This window comes from Neoarius graeffei, chromosome 12 (genome assembly GCF_027579695.1).
Source record: "Neoarius graeffei isolate fNeoGra1 chromosome 12, fNeoGra1.pri, whole genome shotgun sequence".
Taxonomy (NCBI): Eukaryota; Metazoa; Chordata; class Actinopteri; order Siluriformes; family Ariidae; genus Neoarius; species Neoarius graeffei.
Genome location: NC_083580.1, coordinates 79,128,846 through 79,143,112, shown reverse-complemented (window position 1 = coordinate 79,143,112; position 14,267 = coordinate 79,128,846). Strand labels below are relative to the sequence as shown.

Here is a 14,267-nt window from a genome sequence, read left to right as displayed (position 1 = left end):
CCACACAGCTAGCACAACAGAACAGCAGCTGTACTTCTGAAGGAGACTCAGGAAGTACAGCAGGTCACTGAGGATTCTCCACAGCTTCTACAGTTGCATCATGGAAAGGATCTTAACCACCTGCATCACAATGTTATATGGGAATACAGTCATTTCACCAAGGACTGCAAACGCCTGTAGAGAGCCGTAAAGACTGCAGAGAAGATCGTTAGGACACCACTACGATCTCTGCAGGACATCTATCACCAGAGAGTCCACAGCAGAGCCGGCACCATCATCAAAGACCCCGCACATCCCCAGAACAGTCATTTCACACTCATGCCCTCTGGCAGGAGGTACAGAAGTGTGAAATGTCGAACCTCTCAACTGACAGATAGCTTCTGTCCTCAGGCTATCAGACTCATCAATAGTTCTGACCCACTGCCTGCACCCTGACCTACACACACACCACACAGTGCATCACAACTGCACAGATTTGCACATCAAACAATATTGCACTGTACGTAACATTTTCACAGTAAATTGCACATTGGACTGTATACACCGATCAGCCATAAAATTAAAAACACTGACAGGTAAAGTGAATTACAGATAAACTTTTTTTCAGCAGCTTGTGCTCCAGAAGCTCTTCTATGGGCTTGGACCATCTGGGCTATCCTTCATCTCCCAGGTGACTCAATGATCCTTCAACGCCCATGACCCTGTCGCCGGTTCACCGGTTGTCCTTCAGATCCTTGGTCCATTTTTGTTCGGTACTAATCACTGCACACCAGGAACACCCCACAAGATGTACCATTTTGGAGATGATCAGACCCAGTCATCTCCCCATCACAATTTGTCAAAGTCACTCAGATCCTTATGCTTGCCCATTTCTCCTGCTTCCAACACATCAACTTCAAGAACTGTCTGTTCTCTTCCTTGCTGCCTGATACTGATATACCCCACCCCTCGACAGGTTCCACTGTAATGAGATAATCAATGTTATTCACTTCTTCACTTGTCCGTGGTTTTAATGTTATGACGGATCAGTGTGTATTTGGACTGGAACATGTACATTAGAATCTGTACGTTGTATAGTTGAGTGAACATTAGAATTATTGTACTTTCAACTTATTTATTTTTATTCTAATTTTTACTTTTATGGTGTAAAAGTATGGCGTAGCGGTTAGCACTATTGCAGCAAGAAGGTTCTAGGTTCAAGCCCAGCAGCCAACAGGGGCCTTTCTGTGTAGAGTTTGCATGTTCTTCCTGTGTGTTGACTTGATTAATGTGTATTCTTCTAATGTTAATGAACATTAGCTAAGTCGTTTAATGCATATTCTAATGTTAGCTAATTCATCTGTGTATCCATCTAATTTTAGCTAATTTGTCTAATGTGTATGCATCTAATGTTGGCTAACTTTAAGTCATTTAATGCATATTCTTTAGCTCATGTGTCTAATGCGTATTCATCTAATTTTAGCTAATTTGTCTAATGTTTATTCTTTTCATGTTGGGGAACTTTAGCTAATTTGTCTAATGTGTATGCATCTAATGTTGGCTAACTTTAGCTAAGTCATTTAATGCATATTCTTTAGCTCATGTGTCTAATGCGTATTCATCTAATTTTAGCTAATTTGTCTAATGTTTATTCTTTTCATGTTAGCTAACTTTAGCTAATTTGTTTCAGGTGTATTCTTCTAATGCTAGCAAACTCTATCTGTAACTGCTGTGGATATTCTCATCTCATCTCATTATCTCTAGCCGCTTTATCCTTCTACAGGGTCGCAGGCAAGCTGGAGCCTATCCCAGCTGACTACGGGCGAAAGGCGGGGTACACCCTGGACAAGTCGCCAGGTCATCACAGGGCTGACACATAGACACAGACAACCATTCACACTCACATTCACACCTACGCTCAATTTAGAGTCACCAGTTAACCTAACCTGCATGTCTTTGGACTGTGGGGGAAACCGGAGCACCCGGAGGAAACCCACGCGGACACGGGGAGAACATGCAAACTCCACACAGAAAGGCCCTCGCCGGCCCCAGGGCTCGAACCCAGGACCTTCTTGCTGTGAGGCGACAGCGCTAACCACTACACCACCGTGCCGCCCGCTGTGGATATTATTTGCAATAATTAATAACCCCTTTTTGTCCTTCTCAGTCCTTCTTTCTACATGTCTGAACATGTCAGAACATGTCTCAGGGTTTACATGTAGATGTGAGACTATTTAAGACACTTCTGCAGTGTAGTGAGTAACAGGTGCTGAGGGAGAACCATGTGAGGACAAACAGTGCTAATTTCTGCTGGAAAGCACCACATCTGGTGGGATCACAGGATGCAATTAATTGCAGGAATCCACCAAGAAAGTTTCAAGAAGTTGTTTATCCTCTGTTTTCAAGGTGATCCTAGTATTTCCTATTTTGATTTTGAGGGTTTTTTTGTTCAAGACTCATTCCCCCTGTGTTGTATGCAGCCAGCGAGTGTCTTATAACAGTTCAACGATGGATTGTTGACGGTGAATTGGAATGAAGAGAGAAATAAATCCATCTGTATAAAGAACCAGCGTTGCTTATTTCATGGAGGGAGTGATAGTATCTACTCCGTCTCATGTGTATTCTTTTGTTAGCTTATTTGTCTGTGTATTCTTCTAATGTTAGCTAATTTTGGCTAATTCGTCTAATGTGTATTCTTCTCATGCTAGCTAAGGCCCTGTCCACACGGCAACGGATTCAGGTGACTCCGATACAATTGCTTATCGTTTAGGCCTGGCGTCCACACGGCACCGGCGTTTTGGGTGCCCAAAACGCAATCTTTTTGAGAACGGGTTCCAGAGTGGAAAGATCTGGCAACGTTGCCGTTGTGAAGTCGTCTGGATGAGTAAAACGGATTTGTTTACGATGACGTCACAACCACATGACTGTGAGTGCTTCACGCCGGGTAGAAGTGTAACGAATATCACCAGGAAAAAGCCTTACAGAGCACTAGTGAGAGTGAAACACGAGCTTGGATATTATTATTATTATTATTATTATTATGTTCAGTGTTAGTTCACAGTAGTAATGCAAGAAGCAGAATAGTGACAGTAATAGTGAAGCAAAAACATGCAATTGTACAAACACTGCAGCTCTACAGCAAAATATTCATTTATGAAATGGTCTGATTCTTAACACCAGTAGTGCCAATGAGCTTCTCATTGCGATGCGAGTTGTCAACAAATCCTATAACTTGGTTCATGAAACGCGCTTACAAAATATTTTCACTGTGAATATTTATTGTGTAATGGTGCAAAGTGAGAGAGAGAGAGAGTCAATCCCGCCAGCAAAAATAGAGAAAAAAAGAGCGATCTCACCTCTTCAGATGTGGGTTTAAGTCCTACAATACATTCCTCAAAAAGGGCGTAGAGGAGCAAATTAATCATTATTTAATTAGCATTCAATTTATTCCGGACCATTAAAGATGCCGCCTTCCGTGTAGAATCATAGGTCATCCTCGCCGCCATTTTGGAGAGGTCAAAGCGGAGAATAAAGATTAGCTGCGTTTAACTGTACCAACAGGTTTGCCATCCAAACGAGATCACATGGGATTACCTTTCACAGGTGAGACTGGAAAAATACTTTTCATTGTATTTGGTCATTATAATGTAATTTTACAAACAGATTTTCCTGACTTTGTGGCTAATATGCATCCTTACTTCTTCTATTGTTCTGGTGTCTCCGAAGGGACCGTCTTACAGCGCCCCTAGAGGTGTGGCATGTGTATTGCATCGTTTTCAGCAAGCGTTGCGTTGCCATATGGACCTGATATTTTACTGATTGTTGCCCATTTGGACGCGATATATTTTTAAATAACATCTCGTTGCCGTTGTCGTGTGGATGTAGCCTAACTCTAGCTACTTCATCTAATGTGTATTCTTCTCATGCTAGCTAACTCTAGCTACTTCATCTAATGTGTATTCTTCTAATGTTAGCTAACTCTAGCTAATTCATCTAATGTGTATTCTTCTAATGCTAGCTAACTTTAGCTAATTCGTCTAATGTGTATTCTTCTAATGTTAGCTAACTTGTCTCTGTATTCATCTAATGTTAGCTAACTTTAGCTAATTTGTCTGTGTATTTTAATGTTAGCTAATTCATCTAAAGTGTATTCTAATTTTTGCTAACTTTTTAGCTAATTCATCTAATGTGTATTCTTCTAATGTTTGCTAAGTTTAACTAATTCATCTAAAGTGTATTCTTCTAATGTTAGCAAACTTTAGCTAATTTGTCTCATGTGTATTTTTCTGTTAGCTAACTTTTTTAGCTGATTTGTCCAATGCATATTCTTCCAGTGTTAGCTAACTTTAGCTAATTCATCTAATGTGTATTCATCTAATGTTTGCTAATTTGTCTAATGTGTATTCCTCGAATGTTAGCTAACTTTAGCTAATGTACACTGGTAAATTAGACATGTTTTTGCTCAACAAACTCCCATTGGTGCCTGACTAGTAAAGAACGCAAACATTCTCCTTTCATGGTGACAGAAAGCGAGATCGCCCCAGTCAAGAGCATGTGAGATGGGGGGAAGGGGCGTGGCTTCCAGATGGTGTCAGTTAATATTGTAGAGTTCAAAACATGATCAAAACACGATCGCGCAAATCATTCCAGATTCATATGTCAATTGGCTCAGGTCTTGATATCACTCACAAATGCAAAGCACCTACGCAAAATACGTAAACGTTGTCAGTTCTAGTAATGTAATATAATATAATATAATTGGAGTAAACATCACTGGATATCGTGGCAGTGTAATATCGTGTGGAGATGATTAAATCTTTGTCGCACAATGTTTCTGTTCTTAGTGAAAAGTCATCTTGTGACTCATTTTTTCCTCTTTTTTTTATAATTAATGGCCGTTCCACTGCAGTAGTTTGGGTTTGTGCCAGACATCATGTCAGCTCATGTATCGGCGCTCACAGCTTTATGAACGCTGTGACCAGCTTCCTTTCAGCTGGCGGGTCGACGCAGTCTGCCGAGCTCAGGATGAAGGATGGGGCCTCGTCAAACCCACACTTCTGTTCCACCTTGATCTGCTCTTGACCTAACTGTGTGTGTGTGTGTGTGTGTGTGTGTAAGAGAGACTTTTCTTACCTTTATCAGAACAAAACAGCAAAATATTCCACCTGTGCACTAATTCTACTCTTCCCATTGGCTGCTGCAGTGGTAACCCCGCCTCCCATTTTCAGTACATCAGAGCCACTTTGACCGAACAGAATCACACTGTAGAATAAAATCCAGCTCCAAAAATAAAACCCAACAATGTCATCCTTGTTCTTCTATTATTCCTCATTTCATTTTCATTTAGTTTCCTCTTTGCACATCAGTGAACAAACTGAATAATAGTTTGGTAAATATTTGCACCCGTTAATGTCTTCCTGTTTTCGTCTGATAAATAATGCAGGGTATTTACATGCTTAGAAGGCAATTAGTTTGTCTTAGAAGCCTGAGAAGCCATCCTGAAAAAAAGAAAGAAAAAAAACAGGGCAGTATTAATTATTCCTTTCCAAATTGCATTTGTAGCTATACCCGGAGAAACAAAAGCCAGAACTGTTGAGTGTGAAAGGATGGAGTGGAAGACTAAGTCTGAATAAAGTAGTGCCTGGTCTGGTGATGAACCTGAAGAGAGCCCGAGCTGTCAGAGTGGATGTGAATCACAGCAAATTAGTTTCTCTGTCGTCTCATTACCTTGTCAGCTCTCTGTGACTTGGTGTGATGCAAAAGCAGGCTCTGGAGATGCAGTGGGACGCAACAGGGGGAAATGTCTGCGTGGTTTGGCAGACCTAGAAAAGAGGATAATGAACGTGTACAGTGGGGTACCTGTTCAGGCCATAGGCATCAGTTCACATGGCAGTTTGACTCTGTTTTTTAGTACAAGTTTTCCTGTCTCAAAACTCCAGGGTTCAATCCTGAGCTTCTCCTCATGTCTGTCTGGGTTCTCCGTTTTCCAAAAACTGACATACAGTAGATGGAGTAACTACCTTAACTTGTCCCTAGGTGTGAATGAGTGTGTATATTGTGTCTAGGAATGCGTCTTCCGCTTCGAGCCCAGTGTTTCTGGGATTGTCTACAAGATTTTGAATGGTAAGAGAAGCAGCTTTAGGACCAAAAGGTTGCTGGTTCGATTCCCTGGACCAGCAGGAATGGCTGAAGTGCCCTTGAGCAAGGGGCCTAACCCCCAAGTGCTCCCCAGGCTGCTCTGGGTATGCTGTACATAACTCTGAATAATGACGTCTGCTAAACGTCTGTAATGAATGAATATTGTATTGTTTGTACAGATCCATGAGCCTTAAAGGTAGACTGCCTTCCAGAATTTTCCCTGACACCCAATTATTTTTGTTTAGTGGACCGAAAGCTACTCAATTCGAATCACAAACTTCCAATTTAATTAGTTTTTTTAATAGAACAATTCATGACTTGGCGGCACGGTGGTGTAGTGGTTAGCGCTGTCGCCTCACAGCAAGAAGGTCCGGGTTCGAGCCCCATGGCCGGCGAGGGCCTTTCTGTGCGGAGTTTGCATGTTCTCCCCGTGTCCGCGTGGGTTTCCTCCGGGTGCTCCGGTTTCCCCCACAGTCCAAAGACATGCAGTTAGGTTAACTGGTGACTCTAAATTGAGCGTAGGTGTGAATGTGAGTGTGAATGGTTGTCTGTGTCTATGTGTCAGCCCTGTGATGACCTGGCGACTTGTCCAGGGTGTACCCCGCCTTTCACCCGTAGTCAGCTGGGATAGGCTCCAGCTTGCCTGCGACCCTGTAGAAGGATAAAGCGGCTAGAGATAATGAGAATGAGATGAGATTCATGACTTTAGAGCCACATGGCCCTAAATTCTCCATTATTTTTTCCTGCTTCACCATGACCCAATTCAAGATACTACATCATGCATCACGTGGTGGGCTTTCCCCGTTCACGCAAGGCATTGTGGGATACAAATTTGAAACAGGAGAGAAAAATGAAGGATGTGAGTGTGCGAATGAAACATGAAAGACCGACTACAGTAACGAAAAGAAAGCGAGAAGAAAAGACGTTATGTTATATACGAAGGAAAGGAAATGCAGGACCAAACTAATAAATACCTCGGTGTGATCAGCTGTTCGTTTAGCGACAGAATGATGGAACTGTCAGTGCACGCTCAAAGGTAAACCTGTAGATGGCAGTAATGCAACACTGTGGATGCCAGCTGCTGTAAAACCCAAAAGAAGAAGAAGAAGGTAAACCTGCGCATGCGCACACAGACTTCCTCTGTCTGCTTGACTGCGCCAAGCGAGCGATTTCATGCACATTATTTGCTTTAATCCCCTCAAATTAAATAATTTCCCAGCCACAGAATGGCCTGATATTTTGTGAGATATTACAGAAATAAATATATATCACAATGACCACATTTCAGAGGGAACTAAATTTCACCGATTTTATGAAATCGAAAGGCCGTCTAGCTTTAATGATGACTGACGTAAACCTATATGAGCATTTATGAAGAAATATTTCAGCAGGTTGTACCGTAGTCACCTGTCATAACCACGGCTTAAAATAACAACCAGGCTGTGATGAGGTTTTTTGTTTCTGTCGTTTTTGTTTCTATCATACAAGAGTGATAATATTGTCACAAATTAATGTTTGTCACAAAGTCAGACATCTAAATGCAACTTCTACAAATGTGCAGTACTGATGGAGAAAATATAAACTTGTTAAACAAATATTTCAAGTAATATTCTTATAATACTTTACTGGAGCACATTTCTACCCCATTTATTCCTCAAATATTAAAAATATTGTATTACAGAAAAAATAAATACAGAATCAAAGGGTTGCATCAGACATATTTCCTTTGTAAAGTTTTTTTCACATATGATTCTTTTTTTCCTTTTTTGATTAATTCATCCATTAAATTCATTTCCTAAACCCCATTTCTGTTGCTCCTCGTGTTTCCTCTCATCTCCAGCTTCCTGGCCCCCCGTGCTCATATTTGCACTGATCAGTGTTGTGGTGAAAGGAATACATCATCTTCATTTCACATGCAGATTTCCTCCAATATTTTGACGGTGTCATCTTAAACATTTAGTTGTGTGCTTCTTTGCCAGTTTTCTTCTCTTATTTTAATTGCAGAGTTCTTTTCCCATTAATATTCATCACACGGTCATAATTATTCATAAAAATTTTATAACCACAAATCAGAGAGGCATATTATTGAAAGAAAAATGATCATCACAGTTAAAAGCTTCATCGTGTTATGGTTACATACAGTATCTAGATAGGTAGATAAGTATATAAACCTCAAATATATAATATAATATAATACAGAACAGAAAAGACATGGATGTCCTTCAACACCCCATTATACTTTGCACTATCAGAAAACAACGTACATTACTGTACCTTTTGAGCTACAATGGCTTGTCACTGGGGTAGTACCCTCTGAGGTATTTATTTGGACCCTTTGTATACTGATTGGGAACATATATGTAGCTTTTTGGTCCTAAAAAGGTACACATAGTTACCCTGAGGTCCAGTAATGAGCCGTAGGGGGTACAGTAGTGTAAATTGTACCTTGGGGGGACAGAAATGGACTCTTACTGAAGCCCTATTTCTGACAGTGTGCAGTGATGATGATGATGATGATGATGATGGGACAATCATGTTGCTAAGTTTGCCTTCTGGTTTAAAGAAACATTCTTTTATTCTTTCACAACCTCTCTCTCTCATATACAATATAAATATTACACACACACTTCTTGTCCCTGATCCTAAAAGAGTTCCCTTAGAGCAGTAATCAGAAAATCCCCACATGTATTGTGCAGTTAGTCTCTTAATGTAACAGTCACAGACAAAAATAGACACGGATTCCTGATGAGTGACACTGATTATTCTCCTGCACTTTATATCATTCCCTCCAGTATAAATTGTCATTGAGTCAAGAGCAAACTGTCCTCCAGGTCTAATGTATTATTCAGTGTGTGTGTGTGTGTGTGTGTGTGTGTTTAAGATACCTGTGTTTTTATATCTTGATAGAGATGATACGTCCCCACAAGGTTATGAATATCTGGCAGGTTTGACCTTACAGACACTTTTTTGACTGGCCCCCATGAGTAAACCTATTTTGTTTAAATGCTATGATAAATCGTGATACAAATTTATGACGATTCAAATGGGTGAAATAATAAATGAATCGTGATTATTATTATCATCATAATGCATAATCTTAGTTTTTGCTAGCTGTAATTGCATTGTTTAGACAGTAGAGCGTGCAATAATGTACATTATTGGGAATGCACATGACTTCACTGTAGGCAGAAGTAATGCAGCTCTAATGCAGCGAAAACACACAAAACAAACAGATGGGAAAGAGGTGTTGTGTGATTGTGTACAAATAGATTTAATAAGAAATCTGAGCTCTCTCACTTTTTACAGACTGCTGAAAGATAAAGGAAAGGGAAGCAAATGGAGGCAGAACAAATGTTTAGAAAAGTTTATTAAGAAAAGGAATATTTGTTTTAACTTTTTCATTTTGAATGAAAGGAATGTTTTAGTTAATAGGCTATTATATTGTACTCCAAACTTTACAAATGTGGGTAAAGAATTATTGTTGGTTATTAAAGGTCCCATGGCATGGTGGTTTGTTGATGCTTTAAACGGGCTCGTGGAGGTTTCCGGATGTTATATCCGCAGCCTTTCTCAAAATGAACCCTCGGCACGTAGATATAGCCTCCTAGGAGAAAGCCCCATTTCAGCGCTTTTCCCAGTGCGTCGTTTTGCTAATGAGAAGCAGGAGGCGGGGAAGGGTAGAGGGTGGGGGCGGGTCTTATCATTAATATTCATGACATGTAAACGTGTTACCTCTGATTGGCTAACAGTACTGTGAAGCTACCTCCAGTGGGTCAGAACAAGCGGATGTGGGTGTCGTACTATGGCGAGAGAGAAGGAACAAACCGTGAAGGGAAAAATACCGCGCGCTGACGTCATTAAGGTGCGACGCGAGGAAATAAAATAAATTCAACAAATGTTTGGGTTTTTACTGAACAAACAAATAAAATGAACGAGTGACTTAAAAAGAATGTGGGTGTCTTTGTAAAAACTGTTTTGATTGGCTATTATAACAGAGCATGCTGCATGCTTTTTGGTTTTGTAGCGCAGAGTAGGGGAGAGTGGGGTAAGATGAGCCACTTTTTACATTTTTCATCATAACTACATGTTAAAGCCATTTTTGCTTCCAGTCTACACACCATACCAAATTTCAAAGTGTACTGTTACTATCTGAGCAAAACATAATTGATAAGCTCTTATGGTTAGAGTGATATTACCTCTTGAAAAAAAAATGTCAAGTGGCTCAACTTACCCCATGCACGGGGTAAGATGAGCCACTGTGTGGGGTAAATTGAGCCAACACAAAACATGTTAGGTTAACAAAGTAAACAACTTTTATTATTAGAAATGCAATCAATGAATCAAGTCAAGTCAATCAAGTGGGGGATAGGGCCGTTGCATAGAGAAGGGGAGATGAAGAGAGAGGTGATAGAACGAGGGATAGATAGGGATAGATAGGGATAGATAGGGAGGGATAGATAGATGGATAGAGAGAGAGATATGCGTAGATAGATAGAAAGAGGGATGGTTAGAGAGGGAATGAGAGATATACTATATTATAGAAATTACTAAAACAGTAGAACAGTGCCAAAAAAATCTTATTTCTTTCAGTAGGTTAAAACATTGCTAAAACATGCAGCAATCATTCCATCAATCATTCAATCATTTCATCATTATTCAATGTTCCAAGCGTTCAAATGCAGAGATGGGAGTAAGTCCCATACATGCAAGTCTCAAGTAAGTCACAAGTCTTAGCCCTCAAGTCTCAAGTAAGTCCAAGTCATCTCTATAGGAGGATCAAGTAAGTCAAGTCCAAGCAGAGCTTAAGTCAAGCAAGTCAAGTCGAGTCACGAGTCAAGTCATTAGTTTTTCAAATGTCTGTATTCACCAAACCAAAACCATCTTTTTTATGCACACTAACGAGTTAATGAATCAGCTGAAAATGAATGAATCTAAAACAGATTTTTATTACTTACACCACATGAAATAATCTCATTACTGTATGTGAAATTAAACAATGTATGATAATACATTAATAATAATATGAAAATCTGTTATCCTGAGTCAGAAGACAACAGTTGTTTTTCCCTCTGTGTGTGTGTGTGTGTGTGTGTGTGTGTGTGTGTGTGAATGAGTGAAGCACTGTAGCTAAATGTGCACACACTGAAATACTGGATTGCTCATTTTGTGGTCGGGTATCTGTGGCAATTATCACATACTGTATATAAAAAGAAACATAGGAACAGTTGAAGAACAATGTGCTTAATTCAACAAGTGTGTGTGTGTATGGGTGTGTGTGTGTGAGAGAGTGTGTGTGTGTGAGATAGAGAGAGAGAGAGAGAGAGCAATGTGAAAAACAATGTGAGCCTACAGTAACAAAGCATCAGAATATCTTGAGTTGTGAGCCATTACCAGTGGCCATTACACTTGCAAAAAACCAAACTAGTTAAAACCCTTGCACTGAGTTGCGACCGATGGGGTCTCATGATCACACCACCATGGCTAAACACACGTTCAACCGGGGCACTGGATGCAGGGATATGCAACAGTCTTACCACAACCTTGAAGAGAGAAGGAAGGGTGTGCCTGTTCAGTGCCCAGAAGTGGAGACAGTCCTGTCCACTACAAATGTCCAGGAAGTGTGTGAGCTGCATATGAGGTGTTGACGCAGAGTCCTTCTTTTGTCTCTTGTTCTGGTAGGATGCAAAGAGGCTTGACTGCGGCTCTGTCGCCTGGGCCTCTTCTTCCTCTTCTATGCGTGGGTTCGTTGGAGTGACTTTCACTGCTTCTTCCAGAATCAAGTCTTGAGCAAAAGCAAAAACAATATCACTCAATCACCAAGTAATATGATAATGTATATACCACAATATTTTTTATATATGGATTAACTTGATATGTATTTACAATAAAGCTGTAACATACCTTTGATCATCTTTGACACCTCCTCCTTAGTGTTGTCAGGGACCAAAACATCATGTATGACCCACATGCTGCCAAACGAAGGATCCAGCATGGCTGCCTTCAGATACAGTGGGTCAGAGAAGGGCAATGGCTGGCAATCAGATGATGAGTTTTCTGCCATCTTCACATTTACGAAAATCCCCTTGAACCTCCTTTGAAGAGATGTCTGTAAGGTTTTGATGAAGGCCCCCAAGTAGCACATAGTGCCTTTTAAGTTTTCCAGATGGTGGTTGAGGGAGAGGACACAGGGGACCACTGCACTTATGGTTACCACTTTTTCACCTTGAGTGAGGTCAGTGGCTTCGACAAAAGGCTCAAGCACATGCACCAACTCTTGGATTTGACTCCATTCTCTTGATGTGAATGCTATCTCTTTGTGGCCAGACTCTTGTAGAATGGCGGTGAGCTTTGTGGCGTCACATTTCAGTACCGCTTTCAACTGCGTAAGTGTTGAGTTCCAACGCGTGACAACAGAGGAAGGGATGCCAGATTGCCCAAACTCTCTCTCAAAAATGTCCTTGAAGGAAGTGCTGCTGTGGAGTAAATTGCTCAGCTTGCAGGCCTTTGCAAGAGCTGCATTAGCTATTTTTGTGTCTTTTAAGCCATCCCCGACAACTAACTGCAACGTGTGGGCAAAACACTGCTGTCTTGTCTGAGATTTATCTTGGAGAAAACCATCCACCCTCTCTTGGTCTTCGACTGGCAAGTCAGTCCACAAGTTGTTGTCCTCAACTCCTTCATCTTCGTCATCCTCTTCATCTCCATGTTGTGGAAAACAAGTGCTGAATGCTTTTCTCATATTTGCAGCATTATCGCATATGATGTGCAATAGCTTCCTTTTGATTTGGTACTCGTCACAAATTTGCTCAAATTCCTCACATATTCTTTCCCCTGTATGGGAACCGCTGAACCTATTACAAGCCAGCAAAGCAGATTTCAGGACTAGTCCACCTTCTCCAATATCCAACCAGTGAGCAGTAACTCCTAGGAAGCCCCGCATTTTCCGATCTGACCATATGTCAACTGTGACTGACAGATTTTCAGCATTTGCAAGACTGTTCTTTAGTTTTGTCTGCTTTTCCAGCACTACATCATCCAGTTTTGAAGTAAGAGTTCTTCGGCTTACAGGGTTGTACCTTGTGTCAACAATAGACATGAAGCGCCGGAAACTTGGGTGTTCTATGATGGACAATGGTAAGTTGCAATCAATAACCAGGTCTGAAAGTATTGAACGTGTGATGGCGTTCTGCTGGGGATGGCTAGAAGTGTAGTGTTGCTTGTTACTTGTGATGAACTGGGAGATTGGTGGCTGACTTGAGTCTGTCGTTGGAGCTGCTTTTGAGCGAAGGTACTCTTCATATCTAAACATTTTGTCAGGATGGAACATAGGAATGTAACACATTGCAGTTCCAATTTACTTAACATCATTAGTTACTGAAGTACCATACAGTCGTTACTCGTTACATTTGAGCAGTGTGTGAAATCCTCTGGGTTTGCTGATAAAACGAAATCATTTGTCTGAACAAGAAGTGCGCAACTGCGTGCTGGGCTGTTTTTTTTTTTTTTCACCCTGAAAGAGCTCGCAGGTTTCCAGCTGGAGAAATGTAAGCGCGCGTGTGCACGCCAGTGCTCCCTGTGCAAAGGACTACATTCATGACTAGCCAGTTTTGGTGTTTAAGCTCAGGGATGCAAATCAAAGTCCAACCGTCTCTGTGCAAATGCATCGTTCAAATTTTGTTTGCAGTTGTTTTTCTTCCCCTCTTGTCCTTACGTTATGTTAAATTTAATCTCGTGCCTCAACTAGCTCTTTCTTTGACCATACGTGTTTACATTAATGAGCTTAATCACCAAACTGCCAAATTTTAATATTAGCTAAAAAACACAAAGTAGTAGACTAAATAGTTGCAAACAGCGCTAACGTTAGTGCTAACTAAGTTAGCTGTAACACCAGAACATTGTTTTCAGACGCTGCTAGCACTAACCGTTAGTCATAACGTTAGCACTGCTTGCAGCTATTTCGCATTCTACGGTACGTTTTGTTTTTTTAGCTAATATTAAAATATTAACGTATCAAGCCACTATAGCCTAGTAGTCTCTGTTGTAGAAGTCTCAGATATTAGCAGCCAAGCAGCAAAAGTCACATCGTTACTCACCTTTCTCTATGAGCTGTCCTGAAATGTCTGATGAAATTTGATGTAGTGCTTGCAGTA

The 14,267-nt window shown here is 40.8% G+C and overlaps 1 protein-coding gene across 1 annotated transcript; it reads right to left on the bottom strand.

Moving 5' to 3' along the window:
• Positions 1-219: 219 nt before the first annotated feature.
• Positions 220-13,426, bottom strand: LOC132894823 (uncharacterized). Its single transcript, XM_060934938.1, has 3 exons — positions 12,019-13,426; positions 11,683-11,899; positions 220-436 (listed from the first exon to the last, which is right to left on the bottom strand). The coding sequence occupies exons 1-3, from the start codon at positions 13,424-13,426 to the stop codon at positions 220-222; spliced, it is 1,842 nt and encodes a 613-aa protein (XP_060790921.1).
• Positions 13,427-14,267: the final 841 nt, after the last annotated feature.

Bases quoted from the DNA above. Each gene is read 5' to 3' on its own strand.
- LOC132894823 (XM_060934938.1), bottom strand. From the start codon at position 13,426: ATGTTTAGATATGAAGAGTACCTTCGCTCAAAAGCAGCTCCAACGACA. The intron at 11,900-12,018 runs GTATGTTACAGC...CTTTTGCTCAAG, and splicing joins GGTGTCAAAGATGATCAAAG to ACTTGATTCTGGAAGAAGCA. The intron at 437-11,682 runs GCACACCCTTCC...GTGTGTGTGTAG, and splicing joins CACTTCTGGGCACTGAACAG to GTCAGGGTGCAGGCAGTGGG.